Source organism: Lepisosteus platostomus, chromosome 1 (genome assembly GCF_059453375.1).
Source record: "Lepisosteus platostomus isolate fLepPlt1 chromosome 1, fLepPlt1.hap1, whole genome shotgun sequence".
NCBI lineage: Eukaryota > Metazoa > Chordata > Actinopteri > Semionotiformes > Lepisosteidae > Lepisosteus > Lepisosteus platostomus.
The window spans coordinates 49,652,123-49,677,823 of record NC_142611.1 but is presented as its reverse complement, the minus strand read 5'-3'; the positions used below and the strand labels follow the sequence as shown (position 1 = coordinate 49,677,823).

The window sequence follows — 25,701 nt, the reverse complement described above, 5'->3', positions numbered from 1 at the left end:
GACTATCAAAGATAGATGTCTAGCATGGCAGCACTATATAAAGATTGGGGCAGTATTGAGTATTGTAACACAGATATTAGATCCAAATTTGTATAGCACTTTCTCTGAATAAAAAAATAAAATAAAAAAGGTCTGTCACACCACAAGATAGTGAGGAGTAGTTATACTTTATGGAAAAATGTGTCCAGGAGACACAATGCTAAATCCTATACCCAAGGGTGAACAGTGAAAGATAACATGTTAAATATTGGTAGTACGGATGTAATCTTTTGTTCAATGTAGTACAGTACATAATGAAATCATGACTACTTCTTAAAACCAACATTATACATCATATGAATTTTGTCTGTGTGAGCTCTCAGAAAATTACACACTCCATGTCATTTGGAAAAAAATTAAGGTCAAGCATGTGATCCACTGCATTAATGTGAGTGATTCTTCAGTTAAGATGTGCCTGAAAAGAAAGAAGCACATTTCAATGACTGTTATGCCATAAATGTCTAGTTTTTATATAAGTGGAGAGAAGTGCTGCAGTGGCAAAACGAACATGCGGAAATGATCATAGCAGCAGGCTGCATCGTTTTTAACATATGGGCTGGAGGAAACATTGCCTGTCCCACAGTGAGAAGAAATTGACAGAAGCGGTTTGCCAGGCAGCCTGCTGTATTCGCAAGTAAGCACAAGCTCCTCCATGTTCCAGCTGAAGCACTAGAAAAAAATGAAAGCTTGGGGCAACACCGAGTTAAAAGTTTCCTCTTTTGAATAGAAACATCTGGATCTGGGCACTTGCAGAAAGCTGGAAAGCTGCTGGAGGAATCAAAACCGCTATTAGGCAAAGTATGGTGCACACATCATTGAAACTTTGGGGTCAAAAGGTTGCTATAATTGTTTGACTTGGGGGACTCTGGAAAGGCATAAATAGCCGGCTCTAACTGTCAGCTCTTGCAGTCCTTCCTCCTGCCAGCCCAGACACAGGTGCTGTCTTCTCAGCTCGGCTCCTCTCCATCTACATAAAGTGAGTACAAAGCATTCCAACTGTTTAAAGCTGTAAATAGAATTTAATCTCTTTGTTTTCATGTGGTTCTGATACTCTGGCGAGAAAGGCACAAATGAACTACTGTATAAATACTTGTTCTCAACAGATTATTTTGGAGAATCCTTATGCATGCAATGTAATATAATACCGACATACATTCATTGCAATCAGTTAATTTCCTTTAAAGTTTTATCAGCTTCATCCCTGCTTTTTTTAACCAAGAATTCCAATGAATCTGAGCCTTAACCAAGTGTTTCCCTGAGACAGAAAGGTGCCTTTTCTTTCTGTGCATTACTCTTTTATCTGTGAAACATACAGTAGAATCTAAACAAGGCAATTTTCTGAAAGTTGTCGAGCTTTGTATTCTGACATGTTGCATGTGAAAATCTGACTTTACTACAGATGTCATATGAGAGATATACTCTCTGATTTGATCTTTATTTAAACCCTTTGCTGTTTCCCAACGTTTTCTGAGAAATGATAGACAAGAGATACATCCAAACTGTACTCAAAATGTTAAATGTTCCTTCTTACATTAGTAACATATCCCTAGATTAGAACACAAAAATAAAAACATTTAGTTTAAGAATACTTTTAATTATACTCCAACTACTTATACAATCAACGATCTTTTACACACTTTATGGAAGCAGCTAAATGACTGTTTCAGAATTTTGGCCAACCGAATTTAAATTCTTTCCTCCTTAATCATAAGGCAGATTGTCTTCAAACTGTGATGAATCAGGCAACATTTCTTTTCTTGAAACATGTAATCTACGAGGAATTGCCCTGCCCCCTAACATCAGGTTTGCCTCCGTCTTTCCCTAGAGACAGTCATGGAAAAGCTGATGTGTGTCTGTAGATGCAGTGCAGTGTGCTGGCTGGCTGTGCTTGCAGGGCTTTGCTGTGTCTACAGTCTGCCTCTAGATGTAGACCCTGTCTGCACTGCAGAAGGAAATGCCAAATACAGCCTGGTCTTTACAGGCAAGTGGAGCCAGGCTGCCTTCCCGAAGCAATATCCCCTGTACAGACCCCCTGCACAGTGGTCACCAGTCATCGGTAGGTTGAAGGTCTATTCACTATAAAAACAATGGATCATGTTTAATTTCCATAGAACTGAGTCCACATTTTCATGTTCCTAATAATTTCTGAAATGATTTTGAATTATCCTGTATACATTTAAGCTTGTGAAATCTCTGATTTTTGTCAGTAATTAGGAAATAATAGCGATTAGTTTACTTGGTTCCTAGTAACAAATTAATATCCTCAAACTATTTGTTGAAAGAAATTAGGGCATCAGTTTCAACAATATGGATGAGCACCTTGTTCCATACTCTCACACCTGTTTGTGTAAGAAAGTGCCTCCTGTTCTTAGTTTTGAATCCACAAAACTTACTCCCATTATATAAGGCACCTATGAAATAGCTGTATTTTTAATATTAAGGCTAATATTAATATTAAATAAAAGATGGCAGCAGCATCTTGTCTGCACCTCTGTATGCTCTGTGCACTTAGACTACCAAACACGAGGTGGCATAAGGGTTATGTGAATCTCATTACAGCCATCAAGGTTGCAGCCTGATAGCAAAACTCCCAAAGAGCTAGGAGCCATGCTGTTCTGTTTCCACATTCAATGAAAAGCTTTACCCTCACTAAGGGTTTAATAACCTTTGCAGCATAGACGTGGTGTCATCCCTCCATCTGTGAATGCAGAGGCAATGGAGAGCAGAAGAGAGAGAAAGTTATGGCTGACCCTACTCCAGATATACTATGATGGTCTCCCTGTACTGCCCATTTACCTCTTAGTTTGCCATTTCTTTACCTTTTTTGGCATGTAAGTCTCCACCCGATGGAGCCAGGACTCACTCAAAGGGATGGGGTTTTGTACATGTGTTTTGGGAGCATTAGCTGTTTTTCATAGTCCACTAAAAACCCCTCAGACCATCCAGGGTGTGCAGCTCTTGTCCTCTGGTTCTAGCTTCCTACAGGGTATAAACACACCCTTCAATTAGCACAAATGATAAAGGTCCGGAAAACACATCTGACTTAACTTTTTATCCACTTACAATGGGCTCAAGAATTATTGGCACACTCGCTAAAGGTGAGCAAAAAAGTTGTATAAATAAACAGCACAGATAATGAGCTATATTTTATGCCCCCAGATTTGGAAAACTACAGGCTTTTATTCTAATTATTTCAAAACAAATGTGTTCAAATAAGTAATACTATTTTTTCACAAATGTCAAAATGATTGGATCTCCTGTCTCTAGTACCTGGTGTGACCTCCTCTGGCAGGGATAACAGCACAATGCCTTTTCCTGTAACATGTAATAAGGTGGGAAAACGCCTTGGGAGGAATCGGAGTCCATCCCTGTAGGCACAAACTTTCCAGGTCCTTGATTTCCTAATGGATTGCACCACTTCACTGTATTAAAGCTCATACTTTTCCCCATTTTTAGGTAATGAAATCTCATTATCTGTGCTGTTTATTTTCTAGGGATTTTTTGTTCATCCTCATCGGGGATGCCAATAACTTTTGAGCCCTCTGTAACTGGTCCAAGTTATTAAGGTCTCAGAAGAAATAAGAGCCAGAAAAAAACTGCAGCAGTCTAGGGCTAGGGTTGCCTCCTCTGGGCCATTCCATGGTTCCAGTTCTGACTCAGTAAGAGATTTGATTGGCAGGTAGTGGCAGAGGAGACTTTAGTGAATCCTGACCTCACTGGGGGGCTCACCCACCTGCAAAGCGCTCTAAACTTACTGGAGCTACTCAGCCAGGGCCTGTCTATGCCATCTTCAGCTTATGAGCTGTGCTCTCATCCCCGGTTTGACTCCCGGTTACTGGCTTGTATTGGCTAACTGGAACAGATCGCTCAATGGCTCGGCCATAATCCATATTGGTGTAACTAGTTTACCCCTAGCAGACACGAATGTCTTAAGACATTACGTGTTGGAATTTTTTCTTGAGCACTTTTATAGACTCTCAGCTAGTGAATATAACAGTACGTTGTCAGTCTAGTCAATTTTATGGAGGGAAAAGTTTGCAATATGGTCAGGAGAAAAATTTCGTTTTTTTTTAATATACACACACATCCTTAAAAGTTTATCTCTGTTTCTAGCATCTAATGACAACCAACTGAACATGTTTGTAAACACTTTGAAAAATTTCTTTCAAAAGGTGTAACCCATAGCTCTGACTACCATACATGGCGAAGAAATGAATACGCCAGCAACGGAGTGCGAGAATTTACGGAGAAGGGAGAAGCATGGATGTTAATGAAGGAGGTGCAGTTGGCTGGAGAGAGGATTCAGAGTGTCTATGGTATTTTCTCTGCTTCAGCCATCAGTGGTGGCACTGGACATACTGCTACTGAGTTTGAGGTCTTCGCAAGACACTCTCTTGTAAGTCTGTGTACAGTTGACCCCAGCTGATACCTGATTTAATTGATAATAAGTGGAACAATTGCTTGGTAAAGACACTGCAAATAAACAGTACAAAAGTACATAATTGTGATAAAAGATTTTAAATGTAGATCAATCTCACGTTGATTTCCACAACTGTAGGGCAATTCAATGGAAATATATGCAAACAGACTGAGATATTCTTGATTATTACCCAAATCCTTGCGTGCAGCGTGAACATCTGAAATATTCTGTCATTTTAAATACCCATTAATGAACTTGTTCTGAGTTGAAACAACTGATTTTTGAATGCACTGCATAAAGTACATTTACACATAATTTCCATACTTTTCCATATTGAAAAAATGTAACAGAGATTAAATTGAATATTGAGTATTAGTTAAAATTGAAGAGAAAATCTTAAAACAGCAGATATATCCTAGTGATTGGAGAAGGCTTCTTTGTAATTATTCGATGTAATTTAGGTATTATTCAGTTAATGTTTTGTGACTTTTTATGGTGAGTGCTTCTCACTATCATCTCACTGCTTTCATTAAAACTAAATCAACAATTATATATACAGAACTTTTTAAAACACAGAAAATAATACTTCCACACACGTAGGTTAAATGTAATAGTTGTGTTTTCTGCTTTCATAATATACCGTTTACAAAATTATGTAAAATTTGATCCCTTTTCAAATTTACACATTACATGATTCTGGATAACTAAGGCCTACGTACTGTAAATCAATCCAGCCTGGGTTCACAAAAATGAAACCACTCATAATATGACTAAGATGTAGTTTTCCTTAAGTACGCAAAAATATATTAAATTCCATTTTGAACATGTAGAAGCCTTTACAAATCGTTAGGAAATTCATCATAGTAGATTATCTCATGGCTGTGCCACATCTAGACCAAGGTTTTATATCATGCTTTGCCATGTTTGAACTTTTACTTTGCTGTTACTATGTTGTACCACAAAAATTGTTTGTAGGGGCTCATTGATTTTATGCATTCAGTCATAATACCACAGTTGGTATCAATGTACTTTTGGATCCTCAACCAAGCACAGATATCAAATGCATGGACATGTGGTTCCTCTCATTCTGAGCAGGATTATTAGTGTCACTAGAACACTAGAACACTGTGATAAGCCACTGCCTTGTTGAACTAAGACCTAAGTGCTAAGAATGTTTGTGAAGCCCCAGTATAATGTAATGAATTACAAGATCTGAACCAGAGAGGTTCATTTACCAAGTCAAATTTTCTTGACACGCAGTGGTACTGTACATGAAGTAAAAAATGAATAATGAAGAACCAGTGTATGTGAAATAATAAGTGAACTTCTAGTTTACTTGGCACTGTTAAGGGGGTAATTGGAATCAGGTGGCTAAATAATCTGAGGTAAGTAGTAAATGATCAGAAAGTTGTGAGTTTAGTTTTCCATGGTTTTCCACATAAAGGTTAGTAGAAAGACATCATGCTATGCTGAAAAGAAATGTCAGAGGACCTCAGAAAGAGGGTTACACAATTATTTGAAAACATTCTGGGCTGTCCACTGTTACTGTCCTACAAATGGAAAATTTAAAGACTGTGGTGACTGTACCCATGACCTCATTATCCTGCCAAGATTTCCCCAAGAGCAACCTGGAAAATTATCCATGTAGTCACAAAGAACCCAGGAGTAATATTTAAGGATCTGCACGCCTCCCTTGCTACAGTTAATGTCAATGCTCATACCTCAGCCATCAGAAAAAAAGACTAAAAAAAGTTTAGTTGGTTGGATAGCCATAATTCTAAAAAAAAACAAAACAGTGTTTTCTGTCTCAACTTTGCCGAAAAGCACTTGGATGATCCAGAAGACTACTGGAAGAACTTTGTCTGGATAGACATGTCAAATGTTGAACTTTTTGACCAAAATGAGAAACATTTCACGTGGCAAAACAAAACAGTGTTTTCCAACAGAAAAACTAATCCGGACTATCAAGCATTGTATTGGCAGCATCATGATTTGGAGCTGTTTTACTGCCTCAAGACAGTTTGTCATCATTGATTGAACCATAAATTCAGTGCTGTATCAGCAGACTCTGGAGGGGAATGTCAAATCATTCATTTGTCAACTGAAGCTGTGTCAAAAGAGGGTCATACAGCAAGAAAATGATCTTTAACCTACAAGCAGATCTACACAGAATGGTAAAGGAATAAGATACCTCACATTCTGGATTGGCCAAATCATTGCGTGGATCAAATTAAAATTTCCTAAAGATGATGCAAGAGACTAATAACCAGGTTCGTCACAAATCGCACGCAAGCATCACCACATACCCACGTGCACTGCACACACATACACCACACATACTCATGCACTAATTGATATAACGCTCCTTCCTATTTAAACCCTCTCTCCTCAATCCGTCCTCGCTCACCATTGAGCCTTTTCTCAGCTAGAGCTACACAACCCTTCAATCCTAATTTCTAGTTCTCTCTCGACCTTTTGATAACGACCTTGGCTTTACGTCCAAGACTTGCTTGGTTTGCTGTCTAACTGTCTGTAGCTCACCACACATGTACTGTAGTTGTTGGTTATGTACCTGGAGAGGTGGACAGTAATGCAGCACGAACCGTGTCTGTTCTGCTATTGACATTGTAAACCATTCTATAATGTTGAGAATTCTGGTGTGAAATGCGACAGGTTTAACAACGTGATCAAAATCAGAGTCATGGATGCTCAAGTCTGTCTCAGTAAAAAGAAATCTCCCATCTTTTTGCCAATTTTTCAGCTCTCCTTCATCGTGCGAATTGTACCCAGCCCAGACTGGTTTGTTGGCGTGGACAGTCTGAACCTTTGTGAAGGGGACCACTGGAAAGAGAGCATAACCTTGGACCTGTATCCATACGATGCTGGAACAGACAGTGGCTTTACATTCTCCTCCCCAAACTTCGAAACCATTCCGCAGGAAAAAGTCACTGAGGTGTTGTACTGTTGCTTAACTTCAATTGGAGTGAGCTCTCAAATGCATTGAGTTGTGCCTTTCTGTAAATTCAAATATTTAATACAAGACCTATCATTAATTGGCAAATAATAATAACATAACTGTTTGCAATATATTTTAACAGAAAATACAACATTTCATAGTTTAAAATAAAACCAACTGTTTCCACAAATCCACGCTACATTAAGATTGAATTCAAGTATGTTTTTTTAAGTAAGTTTTCAGTACCTTAAAATTTATTTTCAGACTGATAATTCAATAAGATTATAAATGCCTCAGTTTAATGTTTGTAAGTTGAATGCACTATAATTTACATTATTTTCATAATTGTGTTTAAACCACACATACACGCCACAAAGTAACAGATTTATTAGCTTGCAAGTGTTTATGTCAAAACAGCAAAATGGCTGTTGAAGACCCCTTTTCAAACACAAACATTCATTGAGCAGAACTGAGCTTTGAAACTTCCATATTTCCATAATTACCACATGCTCGGATTTTTGTTTTCCTTCTTATGTGTTACACACTTGATGAGGCGTTTTAACGACGGCACCTTCACAAAAATGAAGCGGTTATCAAATGAGTAAAGGAAGACTGTTTCTGTTTGCACAGATCACGTCGTCCTTCCCAAGTCACCCTGCCAACTCCTTCTACTACCCCCGGCTGAAGCACCTGCCCCCCATCGCACGGGTGACCATCACCAAGCTGAAAGGAAACCATATCGACAGCGTGCCTGCAGCACACACGACCCCCACCCTCATTCCAATCGACAACGAAATAGGTGACGCCCTTACAAGTAAGCTCTTGACATTTACACTTATCTAATGCAACGGCCCAGAATACCAGCTGTCGGCATGACAACAAGATGATGGCTCTATTATCTGGTAGTTGGCTTCCATTGATGCAGTCTGGTCTGTAATTGCTTAATGTTGATCCCTTAAAACACATTCCTTTGAACTTCATTTTGTCTCTGAGGCTTTCCTTTAGCTTTCACCCATACCAGATGATTTATATGATGATCTTCTAGTTTTATACCATGTGGTATTTATATCTGATATAAAACTGTTGTACTTAACAGCTAATGCTTGTTTTCATAGAGTTTCATTGGCCCAGACTTGTCTAAATCCTTCCTCAATTCATAGTTTGTGACCTGTAAATTCACCTAGTCTGTTATCTTCAAGTTATCTGAAAATGTCCGGATTTTCTAATTTTACATTCCAAGGTCATTTTTGTAGATAAAGGACAACAATGACTAAAATACTGCTTCCTGTAGATATCTGCTAGGCTCTGGCTTCCAATTAACCCAGTGCTGTAATATTTTGGCTGTTTTAAAAGCTCATGGAATCAGTGGATGTTTCCATTCAATCTTTTGGTAGCTTAAGAGTTGACAACATTTAGTCCAATCATTGCTCAAATCCTACTATTACAATTCTACACAAATAATTTAAAATTAACATCAGATAAAAATAAACCACATAACATAATGATTATTGACTGACAATATTACCAACCACATTTTAAAGGTTTACCAGAATTATGAGGCCCACAGAATATTCAAAACAAGAAAAATAAGAACTGTAGTTGTAGATCTGTCTTATATATTTCAATGTCAAATATATATGTAACATTTTATCAGCAAAAAGACTAGTTTTCTCTCTGTCTGTATAGTAGATTAAAGAGATTTAGAAGAATGTTTATCTTAAGAATAATGCTCTGTACCATATGCATGACAATCCATTTCTAAATACAAATACTGTAGGTGTTGAAGACAGGGTAAATACATCACTTATCATGCACCACATGGACCTAGTACTCCTGCCTCACATTATGTAAACAATATATTTGCTAGCATGGAGATCATCCCAAACAAGACAATACACATTGACATTATGAACAAAACGTTTTGTGATTAAGTAATCAGGAAATGTTTGTAATGGAAGCAAGGGTTTGATTAACGGTTCAGATGACTTTTTCTCTCTTCTTGTTTCAGTGTTTTGTACGTCGTGCACATGCCAGATCTGTAATAAATGTCACATTGCTTTTGAGTCACAGGTCATTAGTTCAAACTAACTTTGTTATTTACACAGCATATTAAAGTTATAGCAAGCAGAACACAGTTCCAACTGCTAGGTAGCCATTTTGACTTTTAATACATATTCAAAGGTACAACGTTCTAACAAGGGGCTTTTGAAGAATTACATTTACTGTAGTTAAGAAAAAGATCACATTAAAGTATCCACCTTTCTCTTTATGAAAACATTACAGTACATGTGCATTTTGCTGTAAGTATCCATCTTCAAAATATGTATTTTTCCAAATGTGTCTAAGTTTAAAGGTTATAGTCTATTTCCTTAGGTTTACAGTATCTTGCACTTTCAGCCTTACGACTAATTTATTCCATGCAAAGGAAGAGGTAACAGGTTTATTCCACGCTGAAAAGAAAAGAAAGGAAACAACGTTTCGGCCGTGGAGCCTTCTTCAGGGTGCTATCAATTATTTGCAGTTTATAAGTCAAAATACAATGTCTTCTTACAGTACTGTGACAAAGCAGGAACAGCTGTGGCACATTCACTCTTGATTTCTGCCCACACCCAGAAAATAACTGTACAGAAACAGGATCAGATTTGTAGGCTTTTTCAAACCTTTCTTTACTCTGCATGGATCTAAAGACCTTCTCAAGGATGATGCAGTCCAATTTTTTTACGCTTTTCCTACAAAAACTTCTATTACTGCATAACAGTAACTCTGTCAGACAGATCTGTTGCATAAGAAGCCTAATCTAAATCTATAATGCAACCACAGGCTTTTCTATGGCAAACTCATTTGTACAGTATATGATTTCTAAACTAAAGAGCCAAGTTATGTATTTAGCTCTGGGCATGACAATGTTATATCACAAGTGATCTGTAAATACTTAAATATTTTTATTGTGCTTGTTTTTTTTTACATGACATGCTGGAGCACCTGTCTTCAGACTGCACAGTCTCACCATCAGATGTCTAAAGCACAGTACATGTTTTACCTGTTAAGGGAGGGGCACAGTACATGTTTTACCTGTTAAGGGAGGGAAGAGAGCTTCTAGTTATATTTCATGTTCATTTTTACAATTTGTCCTTCCTCAAAGAAAAAAAACGACACATGTGGATGCAGGTTGTTTCTTACCTGCGTACACGCCATTTCTCCAGCAGGTTGTCAAGTTCAGAATAAGTTCTTACTGGTGTGGTTTGAAGAAGGAGTAGAAACAAATGGCTTCCTCCAATTATACTAACAAATTACATCAAATCCCTCCTGACCCCCTTTGCGTATTTTGTGTTGAATTTGTCAAATAAATGATGTTCTCCTCTGTTCACTTTATTTCTCCTGTAGTGTGTGCGCAATTGATATGAGCCTTCAGGACAGAGGACTCCGGGGACATTCATACTAAACCGCAGACTAATACTACTTCTAATGATTGAACCCTGATAGGCTTGAGCATCATTAAAGCAAATGACTTATGAAAAGATACATTGGACATTAAAGCAGAATTCATTACCATTAGGGGCAAATTACTGCTTGATGACAATGGCAAATGATAATGGAAACAATTGTTTTTCTATTCCCATTAACCAAAGGCCAACAAAATCCACTTTGATTCCACTGCTTCGGAGACTTGTCATTATCTGAGGAACATGGCACATGAGCTCCCTTGGCAGTTCCAAGCTAGCGGTTTCACTAGGCCGCGCACAGAAAGGGATTTATAGTTTGTCTTTTAATTGCCAACAAATAAAAGAAATGTTTACACATGGGAATTTGCATTGTAAAATGTAGAAATTAAACAAAGCCATAGCACAGATATTTCGGCTGTTGCAGTAGAGTGGTTTGGGACATTTTTAAATTGTAACATATTTCACCATACACCCACCAAGATGACTTCAATGACAATTACACTGCACAATGAAGTAGATTCAATCCCATAACAATAATTAAGGTATCCAAAAACTAAACTGTTTGAAAATATCAGAATGTGATTCGTGATGAGGAAGATATCAAACGCCTCATTGGTTTCGGTCACACAGTTGAGCTTTACTATCAATTCTTTTGAGAGAATGCAAAGTCACATTCCTAGCCTCTTTTAAAAACGTGTGCCACGAATTCCATTTGCCACCTTTGTAATTGCTCACCGTTTGTACAGTACTTACTGTATACAGCATCTCAGCTCGGGCAACATACAGTAGGAGATGGGGGAAGCGGACAGTACTGACCAGCCTGTCTTTCGGTTTCAGACACCCCGCTGGACTGTGAAGTCTCGGCGTGGTCTTCCTGGGGATTGTGCAAAGGGAAGTGTGGGGAGCCAGGCATCAGACACAGAACGCGCTACATCCGCTTGAAACCGGCCAACAACGGCGCTCCTTGTCCAGACCTCGAGGAACACACGGACTGTGACCCCGACAACTGTGTGTAAATCTCACACTAGATCCTCTGTGTTTGGCGTAGCCTGTATCTCCAGCTGCTAGATGTTTTTTTTTTTAAACGGAGTATAGGTACACTAGGACGACTGTATCCCTATGTGCTCCCTGGGGCTTTCTCAAATTAATTAACAGATTTATTTAGGTATTTGCTGCCTAGACATCTTTTCCCTCTCTCACCATTCCCTGATCTTCTTGAAAAAGTCACCTTATCAAATGTAACCTTACAGCATGAAACTTGATCCAAGAGCAGGGAGGATCAGCTGACATACCAGTTTTTCTAAAACAAATCTGCATTTTTCAGGACATGTTTTTCATTATTTACTCTTGATTTAACAGTTTTAAATCAATGTCATCCACATTTTCACGTGCTATCCAAAAAAAATCACAATTTTAGTTTCTTTAGTTCATTCCAGAGACAAGAAAGTTTAGCATTTTAATGAGCAACATTGTCATTTTGTATTGTGGTTTTTATATTGTTTTCATGAGCTAGTGCAGTGCAATACGTTGCAATTAGAACATTAAAAATATCTTTTATTACAATCACATGAAATGCCATTGACTAAATGCTCAGTCTTTTTGGTTACATGGCTCCCTCTTGTGGCTAAATAGTAAACACACACGGATATCTGCAGAGGTAACCCTACGCTACTGTATCCTAAAACGAGCGGGAAAGATTTCATGACGTGGAGAGTTTAAGCTCTGGAGTTCTGCCTGTCCTGTTTTAAGATTAGTACATGACTACCAGAAATATTTTTTAATGTAAAATATTGATTTAAAATTAGCCTAATAATACATTTAAATTTTCTAAATGTACAGGTAAATAATCAGAGATAAAAAAGAGATGACGTGTTTGCTATTATTATCAATACATGCGTAACACCTGTGCAAGAGACAATATTTAATTCTTTATTAGCAATTGGAGAATGGTAAATCTAATTTGATAAAAAAACATATTGTATAGGTAAACTACAGTTTGAATTATTTTTAATTCTAATTGCTTGAAATTAACCATGAAGATGAAATTTACATGCAATAGTATTAATATAAACCTATACTATGAGATACATATATGACTTACATTTTTTTTAAAATTAAAAATATTTGCTGTGCAAAGACAAAGTGACTTTTACATTGCAAATACACATCATTTTAAGGTATGTAGCAGACATTATTTTCTTTCTAGTTTTTGTTTTAATTCAAATAGATTTTCCAGATTTAGTAATCTAATTAATAAAACACAATTCATTTTTTAAATACTGTCCAAAAATATTAAAAACAAAATACTGTTTATGTAGGTGTCAAAATGTTGCTAATTTATTGCAATAAAACAATTTTACTGTTGTATGGCTTTTGTTACAGAACACTTTAATTTACTGGGATATCTGGGAAGTAAAGTGAAACCTGTTTTAAAAATCCATTTTGTTCTTTATAAACATGACAGAGATATTGAAAATAATGTGTTATTTTCTAACTAAATACATCATAGTTTCAAAGCTATACTTGGAGAAAGTAGTATAGTTTATTTATGATAATGATAACTTCAAACAAGTCTTTGTGAAATTTGTAAATAAAATGTATAGTCATGTTTTTTTCTTTCCATGTTTGTTTCTTTTTTTTATGGGGGAAACTGCCTTTAATCTTCAAACTATACATAAAACGTCTGTTGGGTGGTTTTAAAAGTGCAACATTGTGGGTGAATTAGGATTAAAGGATTAAAATCCTCTTCATGAACCTTGTGTTTTTTGTTTAATTTAAAGGAGTTCAGAAACCATCACACTTCATCACAAACATCTAAAAAAATCTTCCATTGCTTAAACAACAAGTTTGATTTTGCCTTTAGTGTCTGATAGACAAAGAACACAAGATCTGAAATAACTATACATTTTGATGAAAAGCAAGGGAAAGAGTATTTCTTATTTTAAGTTTAGATTTGATTGCAAGTAGATATCAATGGCTTTATCTATAAACATACTGTCAGTTGAAGAACATATCTCAGGTCTTGTCTAACTCTAAATGAGCTCAATTGTAGTGAAGAGGACAAGAACAGAACAGGCCATGCCACTCATCAAAGTCAGTGATTCTGTAGACAACACCACACAACATCAGACCTCGACCCGAAAGTAACCAGTGTGTCTGTATCCACAACATACTTTGGTAATCCTGATTTTTGGGTAATCCCAAATACATTGATAATCCATTCATCTATTTTCTGACTGCTTTATCCAATTAAGGGTCACAGTGGGCACAGGGCAGGGAACACACAGACACGGACTGACGCTCACACCAGGGCCAATTTTCCCAGAAACCAGTGAACCTCCCAGTATGTCTTTGGACTGTGGGAGGAAACTGGAGCACCCGGAGAAAATTCACTTGAACATCTGGAGAGGCACCGGAGGTCTGGAAATGAGTGAGGGGCCCAGCAATGCGAGGCAGCAATGCTAACCACTGCGTCACCATGCTGCCCGCTACATTGATAACTCTCTGCCAAAAAAATCGTTTCTTGTATCAGTATGAAACTCGCTTTTATCAAGTGTACAACTGTGCCTTGTTTTTAATTTAATGTGAAACAACTTTTGATCAAACTGATTCCCTTCAAAAAGCTGAAGACCTGAGAGAATATGTGACTATTATGTCTTTAACCAAGACTACAAAGATTTTGTTCCTGTTGCATGTCCCCATAACTCATCTGCTTAAGCTCTGTTATAAGATGTGATGCCGCTTTCTGGAATTTCTCTAGTGCTCCTACTGTAGGTCTGTTTTACACAGTGGATAATGTGCTTTGTTATACTTCATAGGAAGACTTGAAGTGGCTAATACAATTACAATAAATATAATGCCATATAATTACCCTGATGTGGCAATTAGCCTTGCTGCCTCACAGCTTCAGGGTCCGGCGTTCATTTAAGGTCAGGGACACTGGCTGTGTATTTTATCTAAGGATAAAATGGTTAATGCAAATGCATGGATAGATAAATAATTTGCTTAATAAGCACTGATTGATTAAAATGTGTGCACATATTTCCAATGTTGCAAATGTCCTCAATTATTTAGTATATGGGGGGCTGGGAATTTAGTATTTATGCAGATATATAAATATAAATATGTGAATATAACATAAACACATTTAGTTGGTGTGATGATAATTTATTCTCCCAAGCAATTGAGAAATTTCTTAAATTGAAAATTTAATATGTTCTTTAACATAACACGCCCCTTCCATTTTAGCCACTGGCTGATTTCACATTTGTACAGTATGTGACCCTGTCAGAAGCTATTGAACTACATTAAAACAGCACTGAAGTGAAGCAGTGTTGCAGTTAATATTCCTGTTTCTGGGCATTCCTGTTTGAACAATCTCAAAGTGACAAAACAAGCACCCTAGAGAAAATAACTTGACAAATTGTTGTTGGTACCGAGTAAAACTATCAAAATTTGTTGTTGAACTCACCTTCAACATGAAGAAATAGAGGAGAACTACTTAACTTCATATTTATGTCATGTCAGCCACTGCCTTAAGAATTCTGTATCACTATTCTACAAATATGCAGCTTCTTTGCCTTAAGGACAATGTTTAAAATAGAGTAGCATAAAGGACTTAGTTACAATAATGTAAATGACATAGCATTACTGAGTCATACACTACTTTCTGTATGGCCATCTAATTTAATAAAATCTCCTGTAGTTAAAAACCCTCTGTGGAAAACAATAAGATCCGCTTTCAATTTATGTGCTCATTTTGGGTGCTGTATTAAAGTACTTGAGTGTCTTGCAGTTTCATGCAGTGAGCTTACTGAGTAATGGATGAATGATTCATATCTTTGTTTTACAGAATGTTTCAAGTATTTCAATAAAGTTGCCATTGCGAAAGAGCATAGTTCAATTTATTACTCCCTTAAGGCAAATGTATTGCCTATTTTCAATCATTTAAAACATAGAATGTAGGCAGGTCATCCAGTAATACTGAGGATGAGAAACATGCAGGCTTAAGAGCTCTTTATTCTACATTTTGTATTTATTTTTAAACCACAAACCACTTTCAAGCATTAAAAAAATAACTGAATTTAAGAACTGTACGTCCCTCTGAACATAAGGCACAAAAGTATTTAGCAATGGTAATTTATATACAAGTCTTTTAAGTTACTGTAGAGTTCCAGCTGGTCTCAATTTTTGGATTGTGGTTTTGTTTGCAAATGTTTATTTTTATTATATAACATTGTTTGACATTACACAAAGGAGGTACGTTTCGGACTGTAATCTGTAATCTACTTTACTAGTCTAGAAAATATTTTCTGTGTTACCACCAAGAAATGTCCTTACTTATATGTCCTTAAGATACTATATGCTTATCCAAGTTTTCTTTTTAACTGCTCTTATCAGGGCAGCTGGCAATTAGCCTGTTTTCAGAAATGTCAGGTGTTGACTTCTCACACATGTGCTTCATGTTTCCTCCTATTCCATCAGCTCCAGGTTTCAGCTCTTGCTAATTCCTGTTTGCTATTGTTGTGTGCTACATTTAGAAAATGAGAGTTAGAAGTATTGGACTGTTACTGATTTCTTGCTTGTGCTTGTCGTCCGCTATGTTTTTTGACTTGGGAGAAAGAGAAGAAAAGTGTATCATTGAAGACATTCCACAAGACACTTTAGTGACAGGTGAGTTTGTGCTGCAAAAAGTTACTCAACAAAAAAATCCTACATAAGGATATGACAGCTGTTAGCTCACTTGGACAGTTTTAAATGTTTTCCAGGTGATTGAATTACACAGAAATATCATCAGGTAGAAAGACATTCAGTTCACCGGGTGTGATGTAACATTCCCTCTGACTGCATGCCTTACAAGTTTCAGAACTGGAAAAAAAAGTTGCTTTATCATTTTTTATGCTTTCAGAAAAGGGAACGATAGAACTAAGACATTTCAGTGTGCTTATGAAGAAGAGAAAAGGGTATGAATTTCTTAAAAGCACCCCTGAGCCGCTAAGTAGGAAACATGTGTAAGAAAAAAAGCAACACACATACAGTATTCTAATCACTTCTTCCAATTCTGGGTCCTGGAAAAAAAACAGTGGATAACATTTTTAATTAGATTAAACAAGGAATTTTAACTTAATATTACTTAATGTTATCAGCTCTTACCAAATGTAAACAAATACTTGCAAATATACAGTATATAATTCCATTCTATTCAGGGAATTTTAAAACGGAGCTCTGGGATGGCAGCAAACGGGACTCTGCATTTCAACTCGGCATGAACGTAGCGGTGAGAGACCCGGACTTTCAGGTAAAAATGATGATTGGCACAATTTCTGTTTTTAAAGGTAGACAGGCTGGTAGTTTAAATCTTAAATACTTTGTAGGGACTCCAAATGCAGGCTTTTCAACTAGCAGGCAACAAATATTGATGGAAAACCATGCATATTTTAAAATGCCTTATAAAAATGTTCCTAATGTTGCATTAACGCATATTTTATCCACGTAAATGACATTTGTGATTATCATCCTTTTCCCATCATATGACTTGTTTAAATACACAATGTTTCTATACTGTAAATCTGGGTTCCAGAAATATTAGAGTCCAGGATTTGAACCAAGCAGTATCTAATCATACAGTATATTTTACATTCTTATTTATGTGAAATTTAGAATGTGTGAGCACTGTCTCTTCTGAATCTCCAAACCAGAAGTACGGTGCGTGGGGAGGGATACTATACTATAGGAGATGTTGTCCTTGGTATGAGCTGGTAAGCCATCACTACTTGGTCATTAAAGATGGGATAATTGTATTTTCATGGTTCAGTAGAGTAAAGTATAGCAAATGCATTTGAATGTATAGAAAACCTATGGGTATATAACAGTAAAGCCAGGAGAAATATTCTATTGTAAAAATAGCATGATAAATGTTCATGAGGGAGTATTTTAAGTCAAATTGATATCGGGTAGATACTGAATAATAAGCAACACAGAAAAGAAATCAAACAGTAGACTTTAATTTATGATTAATAGTTTAGTCAAACTTTTCATTTAATTTGGTACAATATGGTATATACTATATATCTAAAATATTTCTGAATAAAAATGCTCTTTTTAAAAAAAATAAAAGTTGGTGAATGTTTCAGTCGCTGATCCCTTACTAATCTTCATTAGCAATGAAGATTAATTTAGGAATCTAGTTTTGTGCCTCAAGTATTTTCCTGCCTTCCTATTTTATTATAATAATAACAACTAAATCAACATTATTTCAACTCCTTACATTCCTTTAATTATCACTGTAATTGTTTTGAATTGTTGAACAAAACAACTGAAAATGTGACCAAAAATATAAAGAATTATATGTTTTCAATATGAAATATAACATACAGGTTTATTTTAAACAGTTATAAAGTTTATATTTCAAAGCTATTTACTATCCGGTATGATTTCCTTGAACATCAACCTGATTCTGTCAGTGCTGACACAGAGACCTGATCAGCCTCTGGACAGACTGCTGTGGGCTGCTTCACTACTCCCCTGTGCAGCTGCAGCCAACCAATAAGCTTTGGCTGATTGCAGTTGTCTCATGTCGATGGAGTGGTAAGGAGATCACCCAGATATTCTACTGGACTTAGGTCTGGAGAAAAGGCAGGATTATGGCATTGTTTCCTTGAGATTGTGCAATTGTAGTCCCAAATCACTGTAGGTTCACATTGTCCTGCTGGAAATTCAGCACTTACAGAATGACATGTTGTAATAAAAACAACTGTTGGATCAAGGACTTTTTCAATGCATTGCTGAGCAGACTTCAACAACTCAACAGTCAGCAACTCTCACCATGTCATCTCCTTACTTTTTGTCTTCTGTCTGATCTCTAAGGGTAAAAACTTTATCAATTGGAAAATAAAGGTTTCCTCTACTTGTCACGATCGCCACTCCTCCAGCCCTTTCTCATTCTGCCTCATTCCCCGCACCTGTTCCTTATTCCAGCCCCCTTTCAGTTACCCCTTAAAAGCCAGACGCAGACGATAATCGGCGCTCTACATTGACTCCCAGTTCATGTGAGCCCGGGTCCTGATACGTCTGACTCCATTATGGTTTTAACTTTCTGTTCCCGTTCCCCCTGCTGGTCCTGACCCGGTTCCCGTTTTTAATCTTCTGGATGGATCCCCTGGTCATGGACTTATGCTTGTGTTTTGGAATTCACCTATGGACTTATTTGGATTGTTTGCCCCGCACTCACTCCCCCTCTCCATTCCCGTCTCCTGCATGACTTTTCCCCCAGTGTTTCCTCACTTCTCCGGATTGTGTCGTCAGCATAGGGCCCGGAAAGAACTGTTCGTGACACTACTCTTTGTTTTCTGACACACAAACGATGTGTGCTTAGTGGCCCTTGTGCTGCCTGTGTGAATGCACAACATTTTCAAGCAGGCAGAAATCTTCAGTTGTTATATTGATGTGCAGGCTATTTCTCCGATGAACATCTTGTACTTTAGCCACTACAGTCTAAGACACTTCAGAGATCAAATTAATGGAATGGTCCTGTGGTGGTGTGTTCAATATCTGTCTTCCTGGATGTACCGTGTTTATGTCTCTGCACAAATCTGCTGTTAGTGGAATTACAACTTTTCCTTCTTCAGGCAACTTCTCTCAAAGACAGCCCACCTTCATTTGTGCATGCAATGCGCATTACTCAGCATGACATACTGTAATTTTTCACTGTTCTTCTGTTGACTAAAATCATGTCTTTCTGAATGGTTATTTGTACAGATTCTTCATTGACACATTTTTCGAGTTATCAAACACTGATCTTTTGCATTTTTGTGAAATCACGTCTTTTCTTATTATTATTATATGCTTAGTATTTTTTTTACCAAAAAAAACGAAAACCACACAATCAGATAACAAACATATCTGCTTACTGTTTGTAAATGTAGATTACTGTACATTATATGCTATGCTACTGAGTTTTTGGTTACTGGTTTCAATGCACATCAGTGAACCTTTACAACTACCAGTATCACTGCAACTACTGTAGGAGTATTAAAATTATTTGTCTAGATTATTTTGTTCCTTCTTACAAAGAAACTGAACCTGGCTGATCACATAATATTGATTAAACAGAAAAATAACAGTTGTTTGTGTTCCTGTGTTTTAGACTGTGATGACTAAAAAATACTCCCAGGAAGGAAAATTCTCATTTACCTCACATACTTCAGGTCAACATTATATCTGTTTACAGTCAACCTCAACTACATTTGCTGTTTTTGCCGGAGACAAGTTGGTAAGTTTAAAGTATGAAAACTGTTTGGCTGGTTGCAGTCTTATCATGTTGATGACAATGGCGAGTTGGTCACAGAGCTGTTCCAATGGATTTAGGTCTGGAGAAAAAGCATGATTTTACCATTGTTTCCATTAACATTAATCACACAATCATGTAGTCTTGCATTGTCCTGCTGGAAAATCAGTACTTTCAGATGTCTTGCAGGAAAGAAAAAAACTTTTGGGCAGTCAGTTGTTCTGAAATTCCATTTGATTCTTTACCCGCTTTTGCCAGTGGTCCAGTGGTACAGTATTTTACTGACAAATATTGAATCAGACCCCTTAGCACTATTGCATTTTTCCATTTCCTGCAGGCGAGATGTTAAAGACTAAACTGTAAGCAACCTTCCCCTTCTCTTTAAGTTCATTAGGTCAGAGATAAACTACATACCTACAGCATAACCTGAAATGCACTGATAAGATTTAATAAAGCAGCTTATTATGTTGTGCTTTTAAAAGAAGATTGGGTTAGAGTGGAGAGCCTGTAGCCCTTCCTCAGCTCTCATTCACTATATCCACAAACTCATATGTATAGCTATTATCATGTTTTTTTTCCCTTTATGTTATGTTCTATTTCCCCTTCTCTTATACGGTGTGTTGTTTCATTTACATTGTTCAGATTCAGGGGGTGGCATGGTGGTTAAGTGGTTAGCATTGCTGCCTTGGGGCCCTGGGTTCAATTCACGTTGTACTATCTGTGCGGAGTTTGTATAGTATGTTCTCCCTGTGTTCGTGTGGGTTTCCTATGGGTGCTCTGGTTTCCTCCCATACTCATTAGTACATACTGGTATGTTAATTGGTCCTGGTGGGCATCTGTGTCTGTATACCCTGTGATGGACTAACATCCTGTCCAGGGTGTATCCTGCTTGCACTCACTGCTTACTGGGATAGGCTGTGACTCTGTATTGGATTACATATTGCATATTTACAGTTACCAGTATATTGTCCTTATTTCTCAATCTACAATACAAATGAAATGCAAAGAGGAAGGAGAAGAAGTAACACATTAAAATGAGAAAATTAGAAAAGAATTATAATCAATCAAAACATGTGAAGCTCAAGAGAGCTAGTCTGACCTGCAGTATGTTAAAAAGGAACCAAAAGTTAAAATAAAATGTACTTTTGTCTTGTTGATCTCAAAAAACCTAACCTGGAAAAATTTTGGGACAGCCATCACCATTCTTGTGAGAGGACTCAGAACCCTTAGAAACAGTATCACAAGCGAGAGGACTTGAGCAAACGCACTGCTTTTAAAGGGGATGTAATTTCCACCTGTGAAGCACGTTTGAGGGTTCATTTCTTTTTTTGCACACCCTTGCAGACTGCTGCACTTCCTAATGACTTAGTTTCCACAAAGAAATAAGTAAAAGTCCATATGATAGCAAGTGAAAATATTCTTGACCTCCAGAGAGTTCACCTGGATGTGCAGAAAGGAGAGCACACTCTGGACCCTTCCATTGTCAAAGCCAAAGATACAGTCAGAGCCATGGAGTACAGATTGATGCATCTGATTGAAGAAGTGCGGCACATCATCAAGCAGCAGAACTACCAGAGGGTAAGAACATTCCAGAAGACCTGAATGGTTGATAATACACTAATAAACAGAAAACAAGGAGTACAGATATGGGGTGATGTAATTAGTAGAATTCCACAGGGATCTTCAGTAAACACACTGCTCTTCTTAAATTCTATCAGTTATTTAGATTCAAGTAAACTAATAACGTTTGCTGTGCACACGAAACCAGGAGGATTAGCAAACACTGTTGAAGTAGTGGAAAATAAAATTTTAAAAGATTTAAATAAAATTAAAATCTGGGCTTGCATCTGCAGATGATGGTTTTTTGCACTCAGGTAGAACAAAAATCTATAAAGAGAATAGAAAATGAGCTAGAAGATTGCTACTTATTATCAATATAGACATTTTACTTACATCTCCTAGACAAAATGTGAATTTTAACAGATAAAAGGCAAGAAATGTGAGGATATATAGTTAAAATAATAGAATTTAAAGGGATTTTATTTTTAAAATGTTTAACTAGCAAGGCCTCATTTAGAATACTGTGTACAATTTTGGTCACCATGTTTTAGAAAAGATCTTGCTGTTCTGCAATCAGCCCGGAGAAGAGCAACCAGACTATTGCAGAACTTAATGTCCAACACTGACAGACTGAAGGAAATCAACCTTCAGTGTCTCTGAGCAGTGAAGATTATGATAGGACATGATACCAGTCCTCAAACCCTCAGAGCAATTTGTTACAGGCAAAGAATCAGTTGTGCTTATATTACACTTCTATTCTTGTCAAAAAACTTGAAGATTTTACCGAACATAAGTCTTCAGCTGTCAATACCCACAGTGGCTTCCCACTGCAACTTTGGATTTAGGCTAATTTTTTCGGTCAGTCTCTCTCTCGTTGACAAAGTAAACCCAGCGAACACATTCAGAATGAGCAGTGAAACACAAACCAAACAGACAGACACACACCGCGTTTTTAAAACTGAGCTCTTCCAACACACATGTTGTTGAAAATGATATCCTGACTTCCTTCAGAAAATGGCTGGATGAGATCCTTGGGTTAATTAACTAAAGACTAAACGGAATAGATGAACCAAATAGCGTCCATTTGTTTGTAACCCTTTTCATGTTCTACTATCGATATTGAAATGAGATGAGACCATTAGATTGAATGTTTGTGTAGCCCCCTTTTCAAACTAAGAGAGTGACTTAGTAGCTGATCGTCTACTTCAATCTCCTGGATACTGGAAAGCAGTAGTTATTGGGAGGAAGAATAATTGCTGGGGATAGTTCTTTTCTGTGCACATTAAACATGTTTATTTTGATAATTGTTACCATGTGAAGATAAACAAAAACAAACAATGTTACCGTATATGTTTATGCTGTGTGTTGTTTAGTGTGTGTATTGTCATTGTTAACAAAAGATTTGTTTAATCCAGTGTACCTGAATTATTACTCTTTTCACTGAAGTTGTGCCAGAGAACGAAGTATTCAGGTGCCTCCAATTATACCAACTGTTCAGGTATATTCTTGGCAAAATCATTTACAAGTTGGGGGTTATGATTATTTAATTGATTTATTGACTAATCCTCTTGGTCAGTTTCTGATAATTCTCTATTTTGTAACCCCTATGTTTGTAACACTACTATCTCATTTATTTTTGTGTCCCTAGCAAACACACTCATTCCTTTTCTTTCCAGCTCTGTGTGTTTTTACCTCTCGTCTTCTTTTCAACAGGAGCGTGAGGAAACCTTCAGACAAACAAGTGAAGACATAAATAGTAATGTTTTATGGTGGGCCATCATGCAGACCTTCATACTCATCACAGTGGGAGTCTGGCAAATGAAGCAAATGAAAGATTTCCTCATAGAGAAAAAACTAGTTTAATAATGTAAGACTAGGGAAAACCATGTGTTGCCAATATACTTAGAGTACTGGTAGTTAATTGTTTAAATACATACAGCATGCAAGCAAATAATAAAAAAAATAATGCGTATTGTTTTACTATCCTAGACTATCAAGCTGAAGATAACACTTTAAACATTTGCCTCTGTAACAATGACTCAGTTTAAAATGATGGTGTTCCTTCCTAGAATTGAATAACTGTTAAAATCTAAATTGGAGCTTTAATATTTAATTCACATGCCACATTTTCATTGCTTTCTTTCCTTATTTTGTAAATTATTTGGTGTACTGTATCTTTCCACCTAGAAAAACGGAGTAAATGCTGGAAAACGATGTGAAATTTGGAAGTATTCATTGTGTTTATTTTTGCTCTTATTCTTCTACTTTTCAGGTTGTGACATACTGTAAGCAAATGTCTCTCGAGTGCTCTTAATCAGCTTATAAACTCATCTGGATCTATTTTGACCAGAGCAGCTAGCCTGGAAAATGATATAGTGCATAGACGCAACAACAGAAAACCGCACAGAGAGCATACATCTGTACTGTATATTCAGATCTTCAACAATGTCAGGAAGAAGATATTTTTCTATTCCTCCTTTTAACTAGCCAAGTGATGTCAGACAATTCTGTGAATCTCTTGTGCTTAACTTAAGTTTGGAAATAAACATGCAAACATTAGTTCCTACAAATTTATTAAGAAAACGAAGCGATAATATAGCTTATATATCAATAATTATAATCTCCTTTCACATTCTACTTTTCAGGGCTATATTAAAAGCTTGTTTGCTCTCTTCTTTGACAAACAATCTGGGTCACAGAGGAAGGGGTTTTGATTCATACGCTGTAACTGGGAAAAGCATGTTCTACAGAATTTGTAACTGTGTTCCATTGAGTGACTCATTGACCCTGTTGCTGTACCTTTTCAAAAGTTTTTATTTAAAAAACCATTGCTACAGATGCGCATTGCTGCCACTAAGGGAAAAAAACAATTAGCCCCCTTATCTCGTAATTACAAGATAGCAATGCTTAAATCAGTGTATGTACAACCTGTTACATTGTGCACTGAACGCATGTAGAAGCTATGATGAACTTGACTGGCACTTTCGGTTTAATGATTGTGTCCAGCGCCTGCAGAATTTGTACAGATTTCGACTGGGGTTTAGTCATAATGAAATCAAATATAAGCAGAATCATTACAAGCATGAGGACCAGTTTTGTGGGATTTAGAGATCAAAGCAATTATGGTTCAGTTATGAACAGTTACACGTGCAATGACTTCCACTGCTTAAAACTGTAAGTCCGCACGTAGCGATATAGGTATCGTAATGGACACGGCCGACATTACAGGTTGTGTGAGCCGGTTGCCAGAGCGGTGACGTCATCGACATCTCCCTTTAGCTCAGCCAGCTGGTTCCCTGTTGAGTGACGCCAGAGACCTGGGTTCAAGCACCAGCGGCGGAGGGCCCAACGGAGGCGGTAGCCGCGAGGGTGCAAACCCACGAGAACCTGAAAGCGCTGTAGTATTAAAGGAATAAATTAAAGGTTTATTCCATGTTGAACATAGAAGAAAAGAAACACAACATTTTGGTTGTGTTACTTTTTTTCTCTTTTCAGCATGGAATACATAAAGAGAAAAAAAAGTAACACAACATTTTGGCTGTGAAGCACTCAAAGCCAAAATGTTGTGTTTCTTTTCTTCTCTTTTCAGCATGGAATAAACCTTTAACGTGTTTCTTTGCAGCCTACGCATGCTGACTTAGCTACCTACTTGATATAGGTATTATATGATAATTGTGCTATCGCATGAGCACATAAAGTACAAGAGAATTGCTAAGTCATAATTACAAGAAAATTATCTCGGAATTCTCGGATTTTTTTTTCATTGGTGGCAGCAATGCTCTTCCGTATGTTGCTTAAGAACTCAAACTTAAAATGACCTCTCACAACATCATATCAGCATGCTAAAGAAAAATAAATAAATATTTATCAATTAGCATGAATATATACATTATTATTTTAAAGTTTTATTTTTTCTTTATTTATAAGATATGAAACCTTGAAATACCAAAGTGTTTAATGCCAATTGATTTTTTTATTCATAAGAGGTCAGTGTATT

The 25,701-nt window shown here is 36.9% G+C and overlaps 2 protein-coding genes across 3 annotated transcripts; both read left to right on the top strand.

The window, feature by feature from the left end:
• The first annotated feature begins 493 nt into the window (after window positions 1-493).
• spon2b (spondin 2b, extracellular matrix protein) lies at window positions 494-13,612 on the top strand. 2 transcript variants are annotated; one of them, XM_088630903.1, is made up of 6 exons: window positions 494-1,015; window positions 1,865-2,095; window positions 4,212-4,435; window positions 7,221-7,412; window positions 8,046-8,229; window positions 10,800-10,935. In XM_088630903.1, exons 2-6 carry the CDS (start codon window positions 1,873-1,875, stop codon window positions 10,817-10,819), a joined length of 843 nt encoding a protein of 280 aa, XP_088487029.1. In that variant the 5' UTR covers window positions 494-1,015; window positions 1,865-1,872; the 3' UTR covers window positions 10,820-10,935. The 2 variants fall into 2 exon arrangements, with proteins under 2 accessions (XP_088487029.1, XP_088487022.1); XM_088630896.1 differs by lacking the exon at window positions 10,800-10,935 and adding an exon at window positions 11,696-13,612 and having other exon boundaries at window positions 510-1,015.
• A 2,698-nt stretch (window positions 13,613-16,310) lies between these two features.
• LOC148678048 (transmembrane emp24 domain-containing protein 11) lies at window positions 16,311-23,925 on the top strand. Its single transcript, XM_088630912.1, has 5 exons — window positions 16,311-16,531; window positions 17,065-17,156; window positions 20,004-20,129; window positions 21,576-21,722; window positions 23,418-23,925. Exons 1-5 carry the CDS (start codon window positions 16,402-16,404, stop codon window positions 23,565-23,567), a joined length of 645 nt encoding a protein of 214 aa, XP_088487038.1. The 5' UTR covers window positions 16,311-16,401; the 3' UTR covers window positions 23,568-23,925.
• The last annotated feature ends 1,776 nt before the right edge of the window (window positions 23,926-25,701 follow it).